Source organism: Pelodiscus sinensis, chromosome 6 (assembly GCF_049634645.1).
Source record: "Pelodiscus sinensis isolate JC-2024 chromosome 6, ASM4963464v1, whole genome shotgun sequence".
Taxonomy (NCBI): domain Eukaryota; kingdom Metazoa; phylum Chordata; order Testudines; family Trionychidae; genus Pelodiscus; species Pelodiscus sinensis.
In genome coordinates, this window is record NC_134716.1 from 52,306,926 (window position 1) to 52,330,240 (window position 23,315).

General features: G+C 42.4%; 1 protein-coding gene across 6 annotated transcripts in view; it reads right to left on the bottom strand.

Moving 5' to 3' along the window:
* GRAMD2B (GRAM domain containing 2B) overlaps nucleotides 1-23,315 on the bottom strand; it is a 63,598-nt gene that overhangs the window by 12,921 nt on the left and 27,362 nt on the right. For all 6 annotated transcript variants that reach the window (XM_075931926.1, XM_075931931.1, XM_075931927.1 and 3 more), the window contains 8 exons: nucleotides 14,395-14,517; nucleotides 12,001-12,088; nucleotides 9,329-9,395; nucleotides 7,883-7,986; nucleotides 2,572-2,667; nucleotides 1,565-1,636; nucleotides 1,380-1,460; nucleotides 238-349 (listed from right to left, as the gene is read on the bottom strand). In XM_075931926.1, coding sequence (XP_075788041.1) covers nucleotides 238-349; nucleotides 1,380-1,460; nucleotides 1,565-1,636; nucleotides 2,572-2,667; nucleotides 7,883-7,986; nucleotides 9,329-9,395; nucleotides 12,001-12,088; nucleotides 14,395-14,517 — 743 coding nt within the window. The remainder of the gene's footprint in view (nucleotides 1-237; nucleotides 350-1,379; nucleotides 1,461-1,564; nucleotides 1,637-2,571; nucleotides 2,668-7,882; nucleotides 7,987-9,328; nucleotides 9,396-12,000; nucleotides 12,089-14,394; nucleotides 14,518-23,315) is intronic.

A 23,315-nucleotide genomic window follows, 5' to 3' on the forward strand; every position in this document is an offset into this window, starting at 1 on the left:
GTTTCAGGCTGCCAGCAGATTCCAGATGATGTCTTTGCCTTGATGACACTTGGATTATATTCTGAAGGTTTTCATCATGTGAATATTTTTAAAAAAATGAAAGCTGAGACTCTGGAGAATAACCATGATGTCCATCTGTACTCCCAAGGCTAATTTTATATTATATGACCTTTCCCCACACTTTGGGAAACACCGCTCTAAATATTTTCAGTCTTAAAACATTGAGACTATGCTGACCTTGGAAGTGTTCTGATTCAGGGGTCTGAGAACCAGTACTGCTAGATTCTTCCAACTCTTGTCTTTGATGGTGCACTATACCATCCAAATCTGAGTAATCTTCATTGAAATCCTAAAGGGAGAAAGTAATGAAAGAGATCAGGCAAGTCCTAAGATTATGAAGATTAGTTGTTTTTATTTCATTACTTTTTGGGTTATCTGCACCTTAAATCTGTACCAACATCAGCAGAAAATTTAAAGGAGTCATTCTACTGATAAAGAATTTGGTATAGCCATAGCATGAACTATTTGGTCATTTACTGCAGCATGTGTCAGCTACTGAAGAGCAGCAGCTTTTTTTCAGATCAATGAACTGACCTGGCATTTAGGGGAAAGATTGCAAGCACTAACTTTGAGAAGTCTGTTATTCTGCCTTCAATGGCAAGGGTAGTCACTTGATGCAACTCTAAATTAGTACAGAGCATAGAGAAAGACTAGCTGCTGGAAACACAGGTATGTGGAAAGGAAGAAAAATGCAAGTCAGCCCACATACAGACAGGGGACACACGTGCGAGGACACCAGGACTCACAGGGCCCCCAGAGGCCATGGGTGAGAGGGGCTGGTGGTGGCAGGAAAGTGGAGCAAAGTGGCCTCAGTTTGCTCTGCTCCACTGTCAGTGAATTTGGGGAGTGGCCAGACCCCTCCCGCTGGCACCAGACCCACACTCCACTAGTCCTCTGGGCTGCCTTGGTTTGGGGACAGAGCAAGGGGGCGGAGCAGAGGCAGGGAGGGTCAGGGCCTGGAGCAGAAGGCGGTTGTCCCAGGGAGCAGAGCAGAAAGGGGGGGGGGGGCGGGTGCACATGACCAGTGGCCCCTCCAGATCCTCCCTCACCAGTCATCTCTACATATACACCTTAATAACTGGCATTTTTATATACTCAGAGCACACAGACATCACATCCATTTGTGCATTATTCTTGTGGAGAGAAGACTGTTTCTATGTTGGTATTACCAATGGCTATCTTGCTGGTCATTCAGAGATTTCTGAGGTGACAGAATATGTATGTGACAGGCTTTCCTTCAGTTTGAAACACTAGAAGAGTTTGGACAATATGGAATTCAATTAATGGAACTTTATGAAAAACAGGATGAATCATCTTACCAAAGTCAGGGTCATAGGGCGATCGGCCCTGAAGCTGTTTTCAGCAGAAGAAGGATTGGTACTGTTGTCAACACTTTTATCCTGAAAGCCAACGTTTTAAAAATTATTAATTGCTAATCTTGAAAATAAAAAGCAGTCATAAAGACCATAACTGAGCTGCAGAACTTCACTCTGTCAATACTTACCTCTAAGTGACTACAGACAGATTTTAATAGCTTATAGGTTGTGTCTCTGGAGAGCAAGGAGACAAATATGTACTGAAAGGCAAAAATAATAATTTACATAATTTTCGTTTGAAAAGACATTTTGCACAAGCATCATCTTATTAATTGCTGGTTAAGCAATTGCTTTCTAAGGCCTGCAGATAATAAAAGACAGGCCTACAAGATAGGAAGTAAGAACACAGTTTAAGAGTTTTGCAAAGAAATGAGGACAAGGCCTATATTAAGGACTATATATTTCCCCATCCCACTCACGTATGTGTGGGAAAAAAAAAAATCAACCTTACTTCCCTCACTTCCTTGGTCAAATTATACTGAAAATCTGGCCCCTTTCTTTGCATGGATATTATAGGAGTTCACAGGGATTTTCCCCCCACATACAACAAACAGGAAGAAATAATCCTGAATGCCCATATAGGCTGCTATTATGTTGTAATGGAACTACATTAGGTTATTACTGGCTGCAGAGCCAGAGGTGCTGTAGGAGGTGAGGTGGCTGATTCACTAGATGTCACTTTTTCTTTTAATCCCTGCTGCCAGTGGACAGGCCTTTCTACAGCTGTATAAAGGTTCCCCCCCATATAGGTTCACTTCCTTAGCTGTTTTAGCTCTAGCCTGGATTGCCATGTAGTAGGACCATAGAGAGCTACTGGCACCCTGCTTCTCTACGTCCCCCTCTTCTTCCACTACCCTGCAGCATTGCATCTTCTGTGGGCCCCAGGGGAAAATGGTACTCTGGAAGGCTGAGTACCACAGGACAGGCAAGAAGTCCTATTAGAAGGGTGCTGCAGGCTGCAGAGTTGGTCAAATCCTTCTGGGTTTGATTTTGAGAGACTCAAAAATGGTCACATGGGACCGGTCTGTGCCTTCATAGCTGACCAGCCATTTGGCAGCTGCTCCCTCAAGATTCCATTACAACAAATACTACACATAAATAAAGCAAGAGAGGTCAAAAACCATCCCACACTTACCCGGTCAGTGAGTGTTGCTATGACCAAGGCATTTGGCACCAGAAGGGCAGTTTTGGTTTTCTTTATTATTGTTACCGAGAGCGCAGGTATACTAATCTGAAATGAAATCATCACATTCTTAGCACGCCAAAATAACAGAATACTTAAGTCACCTTATTGGGTATATACAAGCAGCAGTTCATGTGAAAACCAAGCCACTAGCATAGCTCAAGAATGTTGAAACAGTAGCTTATCTGAGGACTTCTTTTCCAAGGCCCTGTTTTGATTGTTACCAGGCCTGCTGATGTGATACCAGAGGAGGCTAGAGGAGGCGGCACAGGAGGCAGTTGCCTAAGGCCCAGAAATTTAAAGGGAACTGGCTGGTGGGCCCAGAGCACTCTGGGTGGCTCTGAGGACTGTGGGGGTAGGGCCCCTTGCTCCGGGTAGTGCGGAAAGCTGGCTGCCCTGGCCTTGCCCCTTCCAGGAGTGCAGAGCTGTTCCTCCTCTTGCTCAGGGACCTGTGGAATCTATCGGCATTCCTGATTTTTACACACAAAAGATGTGGGCTGACGTAAGGAACTCTATTTTTTGCTTCCACTTAAGTGTAAATGTTAATTCATCAGCTATGTTTTATTCAAAAACCTGTGTAGTATGAAAGAAATAAAAGCAACCTCCCCTCTTTTCTGGGGTCTACAGTTTTCAGAAGAGATATGAATTTATTCTAAGTTTGTAGAATATCTGTTCAGGAAATAGCATAAAACGTAAGAATGGCCATACTGGGTTAGACCAAAGGTCCATTTAGCATAGTATCCCCTGTCTTCTGACAGTGGCCAATGCCAGATGCCCAAGAAGAAGTGAACAGAAACAGGTAATCATTAGGTGATCCCTCTCCCATCATCCATTTCCATCCCCTGACAAACACAGACTAGGGACACCATTCCTACACATTCTGGCTAATAAGTATGGATGGATCTAACCTCCGTGAAGCTAGGCACTACAGCAGACTCTACTTTAGAAAAAGAAACATTCCAGAACATAGATTACACAGCGCAAAGAAACATATTTCAAACTCTTTCCCACTATTTTTATAGAGCCTAGTTTGTGGCAAGCAGATGAGTAAACACTTCAGATCTTTCAGCATAACTAAAAGGGTTTAGGCCACCCATGCTAAATATAAACACATCTCCAGGCATGCTGTCCAGCCTTTTTGCAAATACACCTGCAAACTATGCTTTATATAAATCAGTACTTTCATTACTTTTCCTTCCTGTCTTGTAGCTCCATATAGCTTCATTAGTGAAAGCATATGCTTGATCACAAAGTTTGCTTTCTAATGAGGACTTCTCTTAAGTTTCAGGGTGTTTTAGTCTAGAAGTTTGCTATGGGGCCCACTTTGAAACCCCATATTACTAGAGAGTGTGTGAAGAGCAGGCTCTGTTTCCAATGAAAGGCTGGCTGGCAGCAATATGTGCAGATGCGATGCTTCATGCTAGACAGATGATGGAATGGTCATCACCCTGTTAGCATTAGAAATGTGAAATCCAGTGTAACTGGTTAACCTACTAACAGAGGGGACGGTCCCCTGTGGCAGGCCAGAGCGCCCTGCAGACCGGGGCTGTTCAGCCCACCACAGACAGATGCTGCTTTGACCATGATGCTGGAATAGCCCCTGCCTGCAGTGGACCTCCTGCGGGGCTGGAGCAGCTTCCTGGCCCTGGCAGGCTGGGGACTGCTCCAGCCCTAACCGGTTAACCTTAACTGGTAAGCCTTACCTTAACGGTTAACCAGTTCAACTTTCACAGCCCTTGTTGGAATTCCAGTTATTTACACTTCTGATTCATACAGAGTCCAGAGAGATGTGGGAGATTAGGATAAAGGGAAACCTGTCTAAAATTAGTATTCATAATACTAAATTGAAAGCATGTAATACTGCAGACTAATTACAATAGGTTGAAATAAATCATTCGATAAATAAAGTTTCAAATCACCTTTTAGTTGTTGGCTTCTATTTATGAAGGGTCTTTAAAGAAAGCAGCACTGAAACATGAAATGGAGTCTCATTGCGTTTTGGCTAACACCCCCCATCATCACAGATGATTTTGTTTAGCCAAGGTATGGCATTTTGTTATTCAACTATTTTAGGAATGGCTAATGAAATGAATACTCTACCCTCATAAAGCTAGAGAAGGGATCAGGGCCACTTTGATCAAAAGCCATTGGTGGTAAGTTTCTTGATAAAGAGAGAAGTTTGAATCAAAGCTTTAAGTTCAATCTCTCTCTCCCCTCTTCTCCCTCCCCTGCCAGGTTTTGGAAGGCTGGGATCCAAAGTTTGCAATACTGGCCCACCTCCAGTTCTCAGTTTGTTTATTTTGTATGTTTGAACTTCTCTTTGGCTGGCTTACTATGCTGTTTTCACTATGCTGTTTTCACATGTAATGTATCTCACCCACTTTAAATCACTACTGAGAATAGTTTGCCTTCCTCATCCTACTTTCTATACCTTTACCGCTGGAACAATTTGTATTGTGGGGTGCTGAGAGCCATTGAACCAAACTGTAAACCTGGAAACAACTTAATGCCAAGGGGTTTAAAAACTCCCTCAGCACTCCTAGTTCTAGCACCTATGCCTTTCCCCTTGTTTATATCATATGTTGTATAGTTAGATAGTAGAAATTTATGAACAGGGGTTTGTTTGTAATATTTTTCTGTAAAATGACTGTCAGCACTTTTCAAATTAATGTATTTAAATAGATCAATTAAAATATTCTGCAAACTTAATAAAATACAGTCATCTCCTGCATTAAAGTTTAATGTTATTTCTGCTGCATACTATTTTGGTGGCCAATATTAGATTATTTTATGAAATACCCATTTCCTACGCAATTACACCAGCAACTGTTTAACAGGGAGACTCACTGGAAGACCATTCCCCTTCTATCTAGCTGTGCTATCCATTTGCAATACTCACTGTCCAGACTAGGATTGAAACTATGGGTAATTTTGGGGGAAAAAAACCCCTACAAGTGGAGAGCTACATAGTATAACCCAATCTAATGATTCAGAACTGTGATTCACTCTTGGGAAAATTTATGATTGCTGCCCAACCAGAAGAGGGCCTGCCCCCACAACCAAGATGTGACTATCAGGAGAGCCACCAGGAGCAGATTTGCTAAGTCTTTTGAGGTTTATCCAGCATTGGTATAAAAATCTCTTCCTTATTAAACAAGTAGGGCTTTGGGAACTGGACTTCCAACACTCCTGTCATCTGAGAAGTGGGTTGTACACACGAAAGCTCGTGATACCATCTACATATTTTGTTAGTCTTTAAGGTGCTACTAGACTATTAGTGTTTTTTTAAGTAGGGCTTTGCAATTCAGCACAAATCAGTCATACCAGAACTCGCCATCTGTGCTTCATACTCTGAATAACTGTTTAGTTGAAATAGCTACTTTTCTCAGGGCTTAAAACAGTACGACGTTATAGATACAGAGAGTTTAGAGACAGAAAAGATCCATTAGACTGTGTAGTCCAGCTCTTTGTCATAAGAAACGATTTCTTATTGAAAAACATTCCTGTTTTCATTCAGTCTTGTTCCTAACAATGGAACATCTATGATCTATTACATTATCCTTAATTATATTATTTTGCCTTTTGTTTGTGGCACCCAAGAAATGTTTGTAGGCTTATCATGCACCCATACAGGTTCATCAGTTGCTTCTTGGCAAGACTACGAACATTTAAGTTTTTTTCTTATAAGTCAGTCCTTCCGGATTCCTAATCACCAATACTCTTCTCTGAAGTCTTTCAGTTTCTCAAATCTTTCCAATAATCTAGTTGCAGTTGCATCACAGTCATTACCGAAAGACTGAATTGACCCTTTGAACTATGATGTAATGCTTCTGTGTATTACATATGTAGTCCCGAAATCATACTGACGTATTTTGAAATCTGAACACATTCCTAAATGTCTAACTTCTAAGTCTGTTTCTGCATTACTGACCTCCCAGGTTTGTCCTTCCCATTGAGCATGTGAACATTGGATTATATTTCCTCCTGTATGTTAGCGTGCAAATTTCAAAGCTGAACTTCAGATTGGGTCAAAATCTGCCACTGTTATCTGTGCTGAATGTTAAGTTACTCTACAAGCAGTTTCATTAATTTCAATGGATCTATCTGGCCAAGGAAGGTTCTACTCAATGAGCAAGGGTGCCAGAATGTGACCCTTTTGTTAATTTCAACTTCCTTATTTATTCTACATGGCTGTTAAGCACATTTCCCCATTCATGTCAAATAATTTACTATGACTAATGCAATCTGTTAATTCACAACAAAGAATAACTCAGTTACTTCAGCCCTGTAATAGAACATCTCGCAAATGCAATAAGCAGTGGACAATTTATCATTAATCGTTCTTTAAATTTATTTAATATTCTTAAAAAAAATTCTCCAAATATTGGAGGTGTTCTATTAAGCCAGGCCTTTGATCAGATTTCCTTTCTGGGCTGCTAACATTTTAATCTGTTTTTCTAAGTCAGTAGATATGGCCTTGGCACCCTAGTAATTATATAAGGAAAGGACGTGCGTATAAACCTGACTCTCATTCAAGAAAATGTACAAATATTTTACACATACAGGCACAGTGTCCCCACTAAAAAGAACAACCCCCCAAAACTCAGATACACAGATTCATATCAGTGGGATCCCAAGACTAGAAGCAGGTCATAATGCATTGTCTGTATTTACAGTGTGGCCCAAGAGGGATGTGGAGCCATCACAACATGGTACAACAACAAGCAGCAGCTAGACTAACTTCAGATTTAATGAAAGTCGTTGAGAACTCTTTCCCAAAACAACTAGTATAGGTGGCAGGTAAGTCAGTATTTCTACAGCTCACTGCCTTCCCAGCAGACCCTCAGGCAAGAATCCAGAGCACTGGATCCCTCCACATGAGGAGTAATAGCAGTGGTAGGGAGAATCTGTTTCTCCCACCTTCCAATAGCTCCTCAGCTCCCAAACCACACTCTCCCTGTCAACTCAGCTTCTCATCTTTTTCTCCTCCTTCCCTTTCTATTGCTCTCCTCTCTTCTACTTCTACCCCGAGTGTCCCTCCAGCCCCTCTAGATTTTGTAACACAAGTAAAATGTATACACAAACATTTAAAAAAAAAATCAGATATGAAACTAACATGATGTGGGCTTGTTACTACCCTGGTCACTGTATATTGTATGCTTTCTTTACCCCCTCTCCCCCACTTTGTCTTTGTGAGAATTTCTACAACTCACCAAGATGCCAGAGAATTACACTGCTGTTTGCACTCAGAGATGCTACTAACCTTGGTGTCTTTACCAAAGACCTTGGAATGGAAACAAATCCAGTTTTCAGATATAAATAATTTTCCTTGGTACAGAATTTCTTTCTGCAGAGCACAGGTAAAACCTATAAACACAGACATATTACATTATTCAGCACCTGCAGCTAAGATTTAGGGTTGCCAGTTTTGGTTGGACATATTCCTGGAGGTGTCATCACAGAATATAATCTTTTTTAATGAAAGATTATTTAATTCCTGGATACCCCAAAATAATTCTGGAGGGTTGGCAACACTAAGCTGAGCATAGGTTATTTAACCCTCCCCCAAAACCCATGTGCTATTCATAAAAATAAATACATTTATTGTGTGCACTTTAAAGGGTTAGCTATGCATAGAAAGTCTTTAGAGCTCCAATCTGAATAGGTTTGAACTCTGATAAACCTTCCAGTATTAAAAATGAATCGTAAATGGGGATGAGCCCAAAGAGTTAAGAATTCTTCAGAAAGTTCTGAACATTCTGAACTTAAGTGTTGAAGAGTATAGTAAGATCTACAACATGAAAAAGCTCCCAAGGATACCTTACACAGTGACTTCCTACTTCCTTCCTATAAACACATCTTACTTCCTATAAACATATTTTCTTCACTTACAGGTTACTACATACTGAAAACAAGAAGAGTTCTTAGGTGTGTTAGCCAGTTCTCTGTTTAAAGCCATTAAATACAATACAAATCCTGAAGGTTAGTCCAAAACCAGATTGAGAGATGCACATTTAAATAGGATTTTCTCTGTTATAGCTACGGAACAATCCCGCCTCACTCATTTGTGTAGTGTATGCTGGTCACACGCTAAGTTGCTATTCCTTCTTCTAAAGTATTGTGCCACTCTGTATATCTTTTGTGCTCTTCTTGTATATTTTGAACTGTTAATGTTTTTATATATTGTTTTAACAATCCTCATCTGCTACTTCTCTTACCAACACCTGAAATTTAAAAGGATTCAGCTTGATCACTGTGTATTTCCAGGTAAGAAGACACAAAAAGTTTGCCAGAATTTTAAAAGTTTTACTAACTTGAATGTCTTCCAAATAAACTAGCAATTTGGTCAGTTCTCTATACCTCTATTACAGGTTTGGGTTAGTATTAATCAATAGTAACCAAGTAGAAAGTGTAAATCTTAGTTATTTCTATTTGGAACTGCGGAATAGCCAGAACACAGATTACGAGTCACAAAAATCTCCTGACAACTGTAAACAAAGGAATGATTGTTTAATTCTGAAAGATTTCCTCTGGAACTAAGTAGATGGAGGAACAGGTCTTAAGTATAAATTCATGCAGCTAAAAGACTATTATTATTATTGTATGTAAGAGAGATGTTTGTTTACAATAGTGGATTTTGAATAAAACAGCTTCTGTCATGGATTCACTTTTCATTCTGGGACAGATAAAACAATGATGTGGTACTTACTTTGCTTCAGTGGCTCTGCAGTTGGGACATCCAGAAATAGCTTGTGATAGTGAGCATTTGCCTTTAACTAAATTAAAACAAACAAATCAAACACAGCACACATTTTGGCTACTCCTTCATTAAAATATATTTCCTTCCCTTACTTTAGCATCCTCTGTGTGCTCATATTGTATGGGGATTAGTGCTAATGAAATGCAGATAAAGGAGTATTACACACTTTTTCCTTAAAAATGCAACAGTTCTGGAAGTTAAAAATTGCCTCATAGCCAGTGTTCTCTGTAAGCTGCGCACCTGGGGGTGGCCGCCCAGGAGTGAATCAGATGCTGCTCAGCTAATTGGCAGAGTGCCCACAGATGGCAGTGTGTGTTTCTATTGGTTATGAGCATCTGCACATGCCTCTATGCTCATAACAAAATATATTCCACCCATGGATGGAAAAAATTTGAGGGAACATTATTTATAGCTCTTCTTTTAAATGCCCTTAGAGAAGAGAGCTTAGTATTTTGTTTGTCCAACCTTTATGCAACAGAAAGTAGCAGTATTGAGAGAGGTACAGCCAAACTGAGATTTTCACGTAGTCCTCCAGCTCTGCAGGCTGGACAATACACTCGATAACAAGGAGGCATTATTTGTAACTCTGTAGTTGGAGTTCAATTTTCTTCTATAGCTGTACCATCTACAGGCAGTCCCCGAGTTACGCGGATCCGACTTATGTCGGATCCGCAGTTACGAACGGGGCACTTCCTCTCCCTGGTCTCGAGCAGACCAGGGAGAGGAAGCAAAGCAGCGGCGGAACGCGCGGCCAGCTGACAGCCCAGACGCGTCTGGGCTGTCAGCTGGCCGCGCGCTCCGCTCTGCTCCCCCCCCCCCGTCTGCAGACCAGGGGGAGGGGGAGCAGAGCGGAGCAGAGCAGAGCGGCGGAACGCGCAGCCAGCTGACAGCCCAGACGCGTCTGGGCTGTCAGCTGGCCGCGCGTTCCGCCGCTCTGCTGTGCTCCGCTCTGCTCCCCCTCCCCCTCCCCCTGATCTGCAGGGGGGGGGGAGCAGAGCGGAGCACGCGGCCAGCTGGCAGCCCAGATGCGTCTGGGCTGTCAGCTGGCCGCACGTTCTGCCGCTCTGCTCCGCTCTGCTCCCCCTCCCCCTGGTCTGCAAACCATGGGGGGGGGGGGAAGCAGAGCGGAGCGCGCGGCCAGCTGACAGCCCAGACGCGTCTGGGCTGTCAGCTGGCCGCGCGTTCCGCCGCTCTGCTCTACTCTGCTCCCCCTCCCCCTGGTCTGCAGACCTGGGGGACGGGGAGCAGAGCAGAGCAAAGCCGCGGAGCCCGAGGGCAGCAGGATAGCTACGGCGCGTCTGGGCTGTCCCGCTGCCCCCGTGCTCCGCGGCTTTGCTCCGGACGCCTGTGGTACAGCAGCTGGGGCGCTGCCGGTTGGTCCCGTAGCGCCGCTCTGGGTACCACTGGATCAACCCAGGAGCACCCCAGCTGCTCTGCCCCAGGTGTCCCCTAGTCAGCAGCTGCTGAAAATGACCAGTGGCTGACTACAGGAAGCCCCTGCCCCGGGCTTCCTGGAATCAGCCGCTGATCAGTTTCAGCAGCAGCTGACTTGGGGGTGCCTGGGGTTCTTAAGTTGAATCTGTATGTAAGTCAGAACTGGCGTCCAGATTCAGCCACTGTTGAAACTGATCAGTTTCAGCAGCGGCTGAATCTGGACGCCAGTTCCGACTTGCATACAGATTCAACTTAAGAACAAACCTACAGTCCCTATCTTGTACGTAACCCGGGGACTGCCTGTAATTACAGGGGTTCTCAAACTCCCAGCCTGTGGGCCATCCCCATCCCTGTTCTAAGCCTGGCCCCTTCCCACCACTGATCCACATTCTCTCCCCCATGACACCCCATTCCCCAAGAACATGGCTTCTGGGATCATCAGGATCACCATGGTGGCATGAGGTTTGGGGAAGCAGAATACACTCAGCAGGTACACTCACTCTGCTGTTGCCGTGGGAAGTATGGGCAGGGGGGAGGGGGAACGCTGTTGCCACCCCCGCATCAGGTTCCCCCCTCCCCCTCAGTGATCCCCAATGCCACATCATCAGGGCATGGAATGCCATTGAGGGAGAGGGCGAAGCAATAGCAGGAAGGGGTGGGGATGGGACTCCAGGATTGAACTGCACAGCTGCTTTGGCTGGGGCTGGCCTGTGGGCTGGGAGTTTGAAACCTCTGATCTAATGTGATCTCAAGAAATTCTGCAGAGCAGAAGGAACAGTAACACTATTCAACTCTGGGGGCCAAAAGCACCCAAACTCCAGCTTAAAAAGAGGACAGCAAACAAAAAGCTCAATGAACATTTTAAAGTGAGAAATAGACACTCTAGAGGTTGCCACGTGAGTGTATCTTCACCAGTAGGCTGATGTGATATATTTAGAACATTACACAGGGTCAAGGAAGAGAGAATGTCCCATGGGTGAACTTTCCCAAAAGAATGTTCCTTTTTCTCAAATCTGTCTGTACTTAGTAGTATGGGTTCACTTTTGCACTTAGCATGTTTTACGCAGTCTTAAAAGCGCTGGGCAAGAAACCAGTGGCAGTGCACAACCATGCTGTTATTGGGCCAGGTAATGGTTTAGTAAAGTCATTTACTCTAACCAAACCCACACGTGTTATGTCTGCATTACCTGATTTGAGCCATGTTTTTTCCTTTCAATCTTGGCATCAGTCTTGACATCTGTTGTCAGTAGGGGACTGTCCACACTCATCTTTGTCCTGAGCATAAGAAAACATTACTAATTTCATGCTTAGTGTCATTTCACTAGTTTTGTTATCATCAGGATGTATACTTCTGTCTATGACCCACATTCATCCTTTATTAACTTTCATTCTTGTTCTTCTGTCTCTTGAGGACAGCAAAACAGATAAGGACAGTTAACATCAGTTTCAGAACATGCCAGGTCTCATAACTCAGTGAAAAACATTTTAACATTAGAGGGAATGTTCATTTGTTGTTTGGAATAAATTAACTCCTGCTAGTTTCTTTTGTATACTTTGGTTCACGTAGGCAAAGCCTTATAGGTTTTTCTTTTGGATAGAAGAACATAAGGATGGCCATGCTGGGTCAGAACAGAGGTCTGTCTAGCTCAGTATTTTGTCTAACTGCAGCCACTGCAGATGTTTCAAAGAGAATCAAGAGAATAGGGCATTTATCACATGTCTATTCCCAGCATATGAGAGTCAGAGCCTTAGGGATACCCAGAGCAAGAGACTGTATCCATGATCATCTTGACTAATAGCCATTGATGGACCTAGCCTGTATGAATTTATTTAATTCTTCTTTTAACCCAGTTATAGTTATGGCCTTCATGATGTGCTTTGGCAGTTAGTTCCACACAATGCACAGTCTTTGTATTTGTTTTTAACCTGCTGCCTATTCATTTCATTTGGTGAGCCCTAGTTCTTGTTTTATGTGAAGTCATTGTATGTGTCATTTGACATTTTCTACTGGGTTTAAATCTTGAATGATATTTAAAGCCTTGTAAATCTGCAGATATCTGCTTTGTATCCATGGGTATCCACATCCATTAATGTGGATGAAGATATATATGGCTAATTTTTGCAGGTATGGATAAGGATACCAATTTTGTATCTAGAACCCTGCAAATCTGCAGATATCCATGCAGGAGTCTAATGATATTCTTTCTATTAACCCTACACAAAACACTATACAGGGACTTATCCAGTAATTTTTTCCTGGGACAGAGATGCCTAACCAGAAACCTTCAGTCTACAGTGGATATTCTTGAACTTCCTCAAGAGTTTTACATGAAGAAGCAGGGAAAACGCAATATGTGCAAGACTACTCAAAAAGCTCATGTGTCTTTGCCTTGTAAGCAAATCTGTGATCCTAGGTTGGTTGTTGCATTGGTCATCTAAGGAACAGGCAAGATGAAAAGGACATTAGGATTTGCATCCCATGGTTGTGAGCAAATCATCTAGCTCTTTGGGTGGGATTGTAAAACCATCACAGCCTTTGTTTTATAAGAGTTAATGGTATTCCCCTGCAACCCAAATGCATAAGACCTAGTGTATATACTGCTACAGAGACCTAGTGTATATACTGCTACAGAGATTTCTGTCATTGAGCCCTGTTTCCCTAAAAGAATGATGTGATTGACAGGGTGGAAAGATAGAAGATTTTTACCAGAGGGATCCCATACTGGGGTTCAGCTATACCTTTATCACGAGCAAAGGACTCTACAACATAGTACTACGCCAGGAGTCGTCCTAGAATCAGACACAGCTTTCACCCCAGTCTCTCCCTGTTCTGCAACCAGGTCTAGACCTATGCAGTATACTTCTTCTGGTATGCCAATAGAACTAGCCTAGTTGGTGCATAGAGGGGCCCAGAAACACTGGTTCGGCATGCTACCCATAGGCACCGATTCCGTGAATGCTTGGGGATGGAGCACCCATGGGAGAAAATTAGTGGATACTGAGCACCCACCAGTACCAAGGTCCTGCCCATCTTACCTGCTGGTGGCGCCAATGATGTACTTATCCCCTGCCCTCCTGGAGCTTTCTGAACAAGTTCTGAGGAGATGAAGGAGAGGGAATGGGGTGTGCTCAGGGGAGAAGTTGGGGTGGGAGCAGGGTCAGAACAGGGGTAGGAAGAGGCAGACTGGAGATAAGAAGTTGGGGGAAAAAGAGTGGGGTAGCGTAGGGGTAGGGCTTGGGGAAAGTGAGTCAGCATGAGGCATAGGGCACAGCAGGGGGTCAAGCACCATCCCCCTTCCCACCAGATGGAGGGGAAGATGGTACCTATTACACTACCTACCTCATCCTGTCCTCTCCCACCACCTTGTATAAGAGGTTGGATGTAGGCACCCCAAGGAAGCTGCTCTTTCCCTGAAATGCTCCTTTCTGCATTCCAGTAGCTGGCCTGAGTGTCTGACACTCCATTATTCCCTTGTGCAGCTGCACAAACTGGGCCACAATCTGGATATTAAGTGTATTAAATATTTATTTTCTTACTAGTTTGCTTGGATGGGTCTCAGCAATTTTTTATCTGACATTACCTGGCAGCACCAACTTTTTTCCGGTCATCAAAATATTCAACCTCATTAGAAGGGGTCTGTGGCAATACACTGGGTGATTTTCCTGCCTTCTTCTTTTCCTCTGCACCATACTCTCCATCTGACCTGCAGAGAGAGAGAAAACAGTCCTCTTTATCTAAGGATTCATACCAAGGGCAAAAACCAAACTGACCTAAGAAGGAAAATTGTCCAATATGTACTTCAATCATTAATTATAAATATTAACACACAAAGATTTTAACAATAGTCATTCTTGGATCTTTTATCATGCTTGGGAAAACTAAATGCCTATCCTCCATGCTTGTTTACCTAGAACTTTAATCTAGTTATCTTATTTCTGTCATACTAACATATGAATTTAAAATATCCTCTAGGTCAGCTAATATTTACATAGCATCAATCACTGTAGTATCTAAGTACCTCTTCGAAGATTTTTATAGTTTAAAAATTGACAAAAAAGGCTCCCCGCCCCATTAAAACCTTTCCATGATGAACATTTAAAAAAGTAGTCTCATTTTCTAAGATACAGCAAAATACACAAAGTGTGGCTATAAAGCCTGATCAGGGCATATTGTAGAGCCCACCAATAAACTTCCAAGTTAAAGACAACAGTAAAACAACCAAAGAGTTTCAAAGACTTTGTGAGGTTGACCCCCCCATTCATCATTTGGAGAAAAAAGCACCATTCTGGCCGAAGGATAAATGTCAAACCTTTCATATGAATGTCAAACTGCTTTGTTTTCCTAGAGCAGCGTTCAGACATTGTACTTATAGCAACAACTCTTATAATCCATGTAACTGGGAAATTTTATGCTGGCAGTGTTATCAAAATATGAGTAGAGGTAGATTACACTTTAATGAAAAAATTTGACAGTGTCCTAAACAGTTATTTAGGCTACATCTATACTGCTTCCTTCTTGCGCAAAAGATTATGCAAATGAAGCACAGATTAGCATATTACTGCACTTTATTTGCGTAATTAATTAGGGGTCATTTTTGCACAAGAGGCTTTTGCACAAAAATGGCCCCTCATTAATTATACACATTAACTGTGGCATTATGCTAATCCATGCTTTATTTGCATAGGCTTTTGCACAAGAAGGAAGCAGCATAGACGTAGCCTTAGTGTTCTGGAAAGAATCTTCAACCACAGACTGGATGTCTCCTAAACAACATGATCTGCCCTATTGAAATTCTAGTAATGGGGGGAAATGACCAGAAATGAAAGGGCTACTATTTCACAGTGATAATGTTTTCAGCCCAGCTTTGGTTCCAAGTAGTAGAGGAATAAATCTAAACTAAAAGAGTGTTTGGTGCTTAACAGAGTCAAGTAGTACCAGTAGAGTTAGTATTTTTTAAATTTTCTAATGAACCTACAACCTGTATGTCATACTTAACACATTTGTTATAGCGAAATATTATAAAAGGAAACAAGTTAAAGCAGAGTTCCTGAGATCCTCTTATCTGGAACCAACTAAGTCCCCTTGACTCTCAGTCACTACTTACTATAAAGTGTTTTTATTCCATTTTATTTTGAATGTGAAGAAGCATCTATCAGGTTTACAAAGGTGACCTATGTCACAATACATGGTCTGTGTTTAATAGCTTGCGTATAAAAACGGAAATCAATCTCTCCCATGGCAAACATGCATACTTCCACACTAATTAAGTTATGTGGTAAATCAATTTAAACAAAAACACAAAGTCCTTTGCAAAATTTTCCCTGATGCTCAATGCTATCCTAGATGTTTTCATATACATATGCTCGTGGGTTGAAGTCTAAAGGCAAAGGAGTAAGCTGTCAAAACATCTGTATTTTTAAACCTCTTCTCTCTCTCCCCATCCATTGTTTAATACTGTTCCACCTTTAAAAAGTATCAAATCAACTTCCAAAAGACAAAGTAACAATTGAGGGCAGAGTTTAATCCTGTGGTATACATAGTTTTTAGTTTGTTGGTTAGATTTTTTTAATTAAGCCACCACATACATATCTTATTTTGGGAATGAAGTTCTAGAAAGATTAGACATTGCCGATAAACAAAAGGAAAAAAAAAAAAAAAAAGAGTAGCAAAATGATGCATTTGTCAATATTATCTGCACTCCTTAAAGGTGGTTCTGGATAACTCCACTTTACAAGGACCAGTCAGTGTAGTATTTATAGAGCTCTTTGCAATTTTACAATTGTTATAGAAAATGGTAACCACAGTCCTGACCATCATCTTGATCATGACATTACACAATATAACTTCAATTAAAAGTTAAGATATTTTAATTACTATCCTAAGATGAAGGCCTTACCATTCATATTAGCATAGGCCTTCTCAGACAGATTTAAACTTTCATATTTTTATTGGGAATTGCACAAAGAAATAAAAAGTGTCACAGTCTACGTGATGTTGGCTGAGTGAGGTCATTGCAAAAAACTCTTCCAAACTTATCTCATTCTCTCACCTATCAGCTAAATACCAAGGTTTATTTGATAGGACACAAATAATCTGGTTTATTTACACTGGCCTTTGTAAATATGAACGCTTGAGAGAACACGCACCTGTTGAGCAACGCAGTCCCACACCCAGTGAATTTAACGCCTGTGAAAGAGATACCAAATTGACACTTGCTGCCGAAAATTCCATTTACTCACAGAACAGCAAGTTTCCATACTGTTGCACAAGCGTGTGTCAGTTTTGTCCGACCAGACATGACAATTTTCAATGACTGCTATTTCAGGTTAGATCTGCAATCTAGAGGTGCTGGATAGCACAAAACTTCCACTTCAAGAACTCAACCAGTAATTGTATTTAATTTGAAGTTCCAATAAGCATGAACCTCAAAGAGGACTTTAGTCAGGCCCTGGGCTAGCCAGGGATACTCCCTCTCATTACAGACCAGGTTTGGCTATCTTAGGAATAGAGTAGAAGGGCCTAGAGGCCTTTTAATCCCTCTTTATGATGGCTTCAAGAGATAGTCAAATGTCTGCCACTTTCCCCTACAATTCTTCAGCTTCTTGGGAACTGTTACTTGGAAGAGAGGAACATAGGCCTCTTTGTTAGTTTTGGAGCGTGTGTGGAGATGAGAAGAGACAAGCCTTCCACCCACACTAAGAGCTTCTGAATTCATGGTACTCCTTAAATTTATGTAACCCTTCACTGGATTTAAGATTGATGTTTATATTACTGCCATGTTGAGAGTCCCCATTGGGAATCAAGGTCACACCAGACTGACAGACACCAGACTGGGCACTGTAAAAAGCGATCTAAAGATGTTACAGTGCTGCTTAAAGAGAAAATTGACAGAACTGAACTAGTGACACAAAAAACAGGGAGGGAAGGATAAGGAACAAGGAAATATTATGCAGTTATTCAGATTTCTCAAAGAAATGGCCCCTTTAAGAAACGCTTTACTTTTGAGGCTTTTTGGCCAGCAGCCGCCTACCATCTTGTCTCCCTGCGCCAGGCCAGATAGCTCCCCTGCGGAACTCAGTAAGCACCCAGGATTTTCGCCTCCTGGCCAGGAAAAAAAAAAATCTGAAAATACCAGACATCTTAGGTGTCTTTTCTGAAACTTTCTTTTTTAACCGGACAGGAGGCAAAAATACCGGACTGTCCGGTTCAATACCAGACACCTGGCAACCTACTCGGGGGCCGTGGCATCTGAACAAATGCACATGACAGGTTTGGTGCACAAGAAGAAAAACTCATGCTGTTCATGTATGGAAAATCTTAGAGGGAACACTGGGGCATGCTTGGGGGCAGGGGTGGGGACTTGGGGGAAGGCGTGAGGTGAGGGTGGACCCTGGGTCAGAAGAGGGGGTTGAGCATCCCCTGGGCCCAGAGGAAGCAGGCACCTGTCCTTTAAAACATCAGCAGTACTGTGTAATTTCTCTGCCATTTCAGGCTCCTTAGACACTGTTGCATCTTGATCCAGTCAGTTCTCTGCCTGTGGCACATAATAGTCCAGACTCCTGAGAAGCTCCTTTACTTTGGTCTCATTTCAGTTGCTGGATTTAGTATGTGTGTGCTGCTGGTGGCCAGTGATATACAGGAGATTAGACTTAAATGATTTAGTGTTTCAACGGTTGGCAATTTGAAGACATCATTCTACTAAAACAGTTTGAGAGAAAATAGTTCATTCCACCTAAGTGTTATGGTAGGCGTCATTTTGCTTAATACGGTTTTCACTAAAGGAGACTATGTTTATAAGATGAACCCACAGCAAAAGGAATCAAGAGCAGAGAAATATTTTAACAAAAAGCAGTGGACTGAGTGTCTCCTTAATGAAGTGTACCAAGACACCTCATTAGCCAGCACATTTTGAAAGTTATGAGAACTAGATTTTGTCTTCTTTATACATGGTATATAAACACAGAAAATTAGTGACAGATCTGGGGGCCCAGACTTCTTTATGTTACAGAAAGAAAGTCCCTTCTGAACTCAAAAGAATGCCTTCTGGATTAGAACATCAGTAACGCAGACTTGTAGTTAACCTAGGCTCCAAAAATTGTACTACATTGATCATGAAGGAATTTTTCCAAAGGGGGAAAAAAAAAAAATCAAACTACTATTATGAAGTGTAATTGCTCCTAAAAACCTATTCTATATCCTGCTCCCTTTGCACTCACCAAACACAGCTTTTTGGTTGATGTTGAATGAAAGTTGCTTTCAAACACTCAGTGTTATTTGACCACCAGGTAGTTGTTTTTTTTTAAAGGCATAGCGAGCAGAACAGTATGCATTTGTTAAATGTTCTGAGAAAGGTCCAATACATTTATTTTGGTTTTAGTTTTCAACACAGAATTCAGCAAAAATGAAACAATCTCTAATATATGCAGAAGCATTATAATGTGGATCCTTAATATTCAGGAAGCTTGCTCATATTTTCTAGAGTGGCAGTTACACTCTCTCTCAAAGTCCACCCTCTCTCTGAGATCAAAAGCGGTCTTGAAGTGTACCAGGCCCACCACACTGCAGGCAGAAAGCTGCAGCAGCATGGCCGGGCCCACAGCACAGCAGGCCAGGCCAGGCCGGAGCAACCCCCTGCCTGTGTCAAGTGGGGGACTGCTTTAGTCCAGCTGGGCTGCCGGTTAACTGGTTACCCGTTAACATCCCTAGTCAGGGACTGTCTACCCATTACTCAGGTTACTCTTAAATATCCAGGAGTTTAAGCTATGTTCCCACTAAGCTGGGCAGCAGCACAGCTTCACAGGTAATTAATCAGTCCTGCCCACAGGCTCAGGGCTCCCCGCATGGAGCTGACTGACTGAGCAGGGCTGATTAAACACCTGTGAAGCTGTGCTGCCCCACAGCTTAGAGGGAGCACTAAGGATTTCCTTTGCACAGCATAAGGGAACACTTTTTACTGCAGTATTTAATCTTCCAAGTGAGCGACACATCATCCTTGGCTCACGTCTCTCTTGGCTGGTGTGAGATAAAAAGGGAAATATCTATTATTTTTGTGATAGGGTTCATATGGCTGTGGGAATGGCTACCCGGCAATTAAAACGCATGTGAGTGGCTTGTGTCTACAGATATGGGATTATGGGGCTTTGGCTGTAAAACTGTGGCATAGACCATTGGGCTGGGTTTTGGGACCTGTTCCCCTCTCAGGGTCACAAAGCTGGGGCTCCACCCCTAGCAGTCTATGTTGCAATTTTTCAGCCCCAGAGCCTGATCCATGGGCAGTGGGTAAAGGTAGGGCTGGGGAAAGTGAAGCCCTCCAACCCTGCTCCCAGCCTCCCCGGCCCCAGAGCAAGGGGGAAGGTTGAGGGTGCACGGCACCAGCCTCCCTGGCAAGGGAGAGGGAAGGTACTTGAGGGCAGTAGCATTCTGGGGTGGAGTATGGGTGGAGCCAGGCAGGTGGTTTGGGAAGGCAATGTCTTCCCATGCGTACCATACCTGAGCCTCTATAGGCCAAGTCATCTGACAAGGGCCAGCTTCAGGTGTTTAATTACAGCACAGACACTCAGGTGTTTAGTTACGGGCCCTACATGATGTGGGATTGTAGAAAGGGATCAACCAGGGAAAGCAAAACAATAATTGACAAGATAAGAGCCTTAAGCAAAGAATGGGGAAGCTGTTTATTGGGGCCTAGGCCTAGGATAAAAAAGGATACTAAGCCATTACAACACCAAGGGAGTAGAAAAGCAGCGTGGAGGGTTGGGTGAACCAAGAATTGCTGCCCAGGGAGAGCTGACTAGCACTCAAGGAGATACAGAGCATGCTGCAAGCAGAAGAATCTGCTATTCCTAGCCAGCAATGGAACTAGGCTAGGTGAAATATACCAAAGCTTTAAAGTCAATGTAAGCGAAATATATGTTTAGACCTTTATTGTTTAACCCTTCACTTTCCATGATGTGTACTTGGTTGGTTCTATAGCTAGCTAGCTACTTTCTTTTGAAGATGCTAGTTCTGTGTCCCTGAAAACTTGTATTGTCATAAGCTTGTGGTGAAAGATGGTGTACAACTGTCAAACCTAGCAGGACTTATTAACATGGTTGGGAAATGGCATGTTACTGCTCAGCGTCAGACCAGAATGGTTGAAACATATAGTTCTGGCCACAGAAGGGTGAAGGAAGTGAGGCCCAAGGAATATACAGTCCAACGTTCTAAAAGAGGAACTGTGTAGTTCACCTTTGACTGTGACAGTTGGCACCCTGTCTTTACCAGATAAGGATGTGGTTTGTCACACAGCTGCAGTTGAGCTGCTAACACCATATAAAATACATAAAGATGTTCAGCACTCAGCATTTAAAAGGAAGAGAATCTATTTATTCTGAGCTGTCTTGTTGTCTGAGGTGAACGCTACAGAGCTTAGATGTTTAACTTATCTGACTGCGATATAAAACTCCAAGATTAAAACCATTTGACTAGCGTAAGTGGAGACACACAAGTGTATTACGATTGACAGTGATTCAGAGTGAATACTATTGAAACATTCACGGCACCAAGCAGAACCCAGGCTATATTTGGACTAAGCGTGAAAAAACAGGAAATTAAGTAGGTCAATGGTATATCTGAGTGGATGGAATAAATTTATCTTTGTGTAATTTAAAATACTTAGTGCTCTGGCCTAATCATACAAAAGCCCAAATCTGATTTTTGAAGGATACAATTTCAGTTGTATATTGGAACGGTTTAAAGATATGACAATTTTACATGTGACAAAGGAGCAAGTTCAAAGCTTAAATTCAGGGATACTAAAATTGGGGCTCAGCTAGTTATTGCACATGTATACAGTGCTAAATATAGTTGACGTTCTATTCTTTTCTAGCAGACGCTAATGGTCTGCATAGCTTCAATCCTTTTGAGAGCAATGCTAGCAGGCTAATTCTCTCATTACAGAAACAACTCACTTGAGCCAAATATAAACATAGCCGAGAGAAGCTGCTACAGTTGATGGGTATATTTGAGTTGTACTCTCCTCCCATCCCCCCAGCTATTCCTCTCTCTTTTACTAGATCTTCTGAACACCACTGTTTTGCTCTGTCAGCCCTTCTCAGTAACATAGGCAGCCAGTCTCAGAACACGATAAGCCTAGGATTGACTGTTTCCTGACAGGTATAGCAATGTGTGGGGTATGCATATTTGAAATGGCTCTTCAAATGACAGAGAAGGGATTTGAAGACATTAGCACAAGTGGGTTGCTTTTATTCACTACTGGTGTTTTGTTGTTGTGATTATATCTGTGAGGGAAAGGAAGGAGACTCTTGAAGCAGAGTATTTGATGTATTCTCACTCTGCAGCAATATCTTTAAACCATAGCAATGTACACACTTATTTGCTTTGAAATGTCAGTATTTTTATACAATATTAGAAAATGTATTATTCTTATTTTAAACAAGTAATGAATTTTGTCTAATGAAAACAGTAAAAAGCATGGACTTACACCTTTTAAAGCAGCAAAACAAAATAGACAGCTCCTCTTATTGTACTTTTTTAGTGAAGTGGATGAACATTTCACCTAATAGCCAGGTCACATTTCACACCAGAGTGCCTTAGCAGACAGCAGTAAGGTCATTCTGACTTTATGGAGGTTGTTAGATGGTATTTAAGAACTGAGAATTTACACACTATTATTAATAGGCAGTATTCCCCCATCTAATCCAAAAACAGGCTAATGTCAAGTTCCAGAGAAAAATAAAAACAAATTTCTTGTGCCATTAAAAATAAAACAGACTAGGAATGTAAGCCATTATGATTCTATCTTGCTTCGAAGTGTGTGCATACTTTAAGGGGGGAGGGACCCTCACTCCATAATATTACCACTGCAACTTTCCAGGAATCCTCAACAGAAAGTCTAAGGCCAGAGAACTATTACTGAAGTAAAGAATATGGCCACCACCTGACAGGGAGCAGCGAGTGGAGCAGAGATCCTGCCCCTGTTCATTAGATCAGTAGCTCTTGGTAAGGATCCCATGCCACTGACTGAAGGAGGGTAGTGTGGACACAAACCAGAACAGTAGTTACTATGGTGGCTGTAAGTTTTTAAGCGTAGACATGCCCCAAGTTTTGTTCAGGATCAAGAAGGGGAAGGAAGAGATGCCTGGAGGTCTGAGTTTCCAATTCTTTTCTGCCAAGTTAAATAAGGGGAAAAAATGCAGTTGCCTGCAGAATCCACTAACAGTCATTATATTAGGGCCTGACAAATATTCCCGGTGTATGAAAATCCATAACACCCAGTCTCAGGCACAATGTAGGCATTTGTGAGCATCTTTACAACAGTAAACAAGCAAGGAAAAACTTAGATCAGTGGTCCCCAAACTTTTGGGGCTGCCAGGCACCCGGGGGTGGGGCCATTCACGTGCTGTGCATCTGGGTGCGGGGCTGTGCATGCACCATGCACCCGGAGCTGGTGCTGCGCATGCACCACGCGCCCGGGGCCAGCCCAGATAATTCGGCGGGAACCAT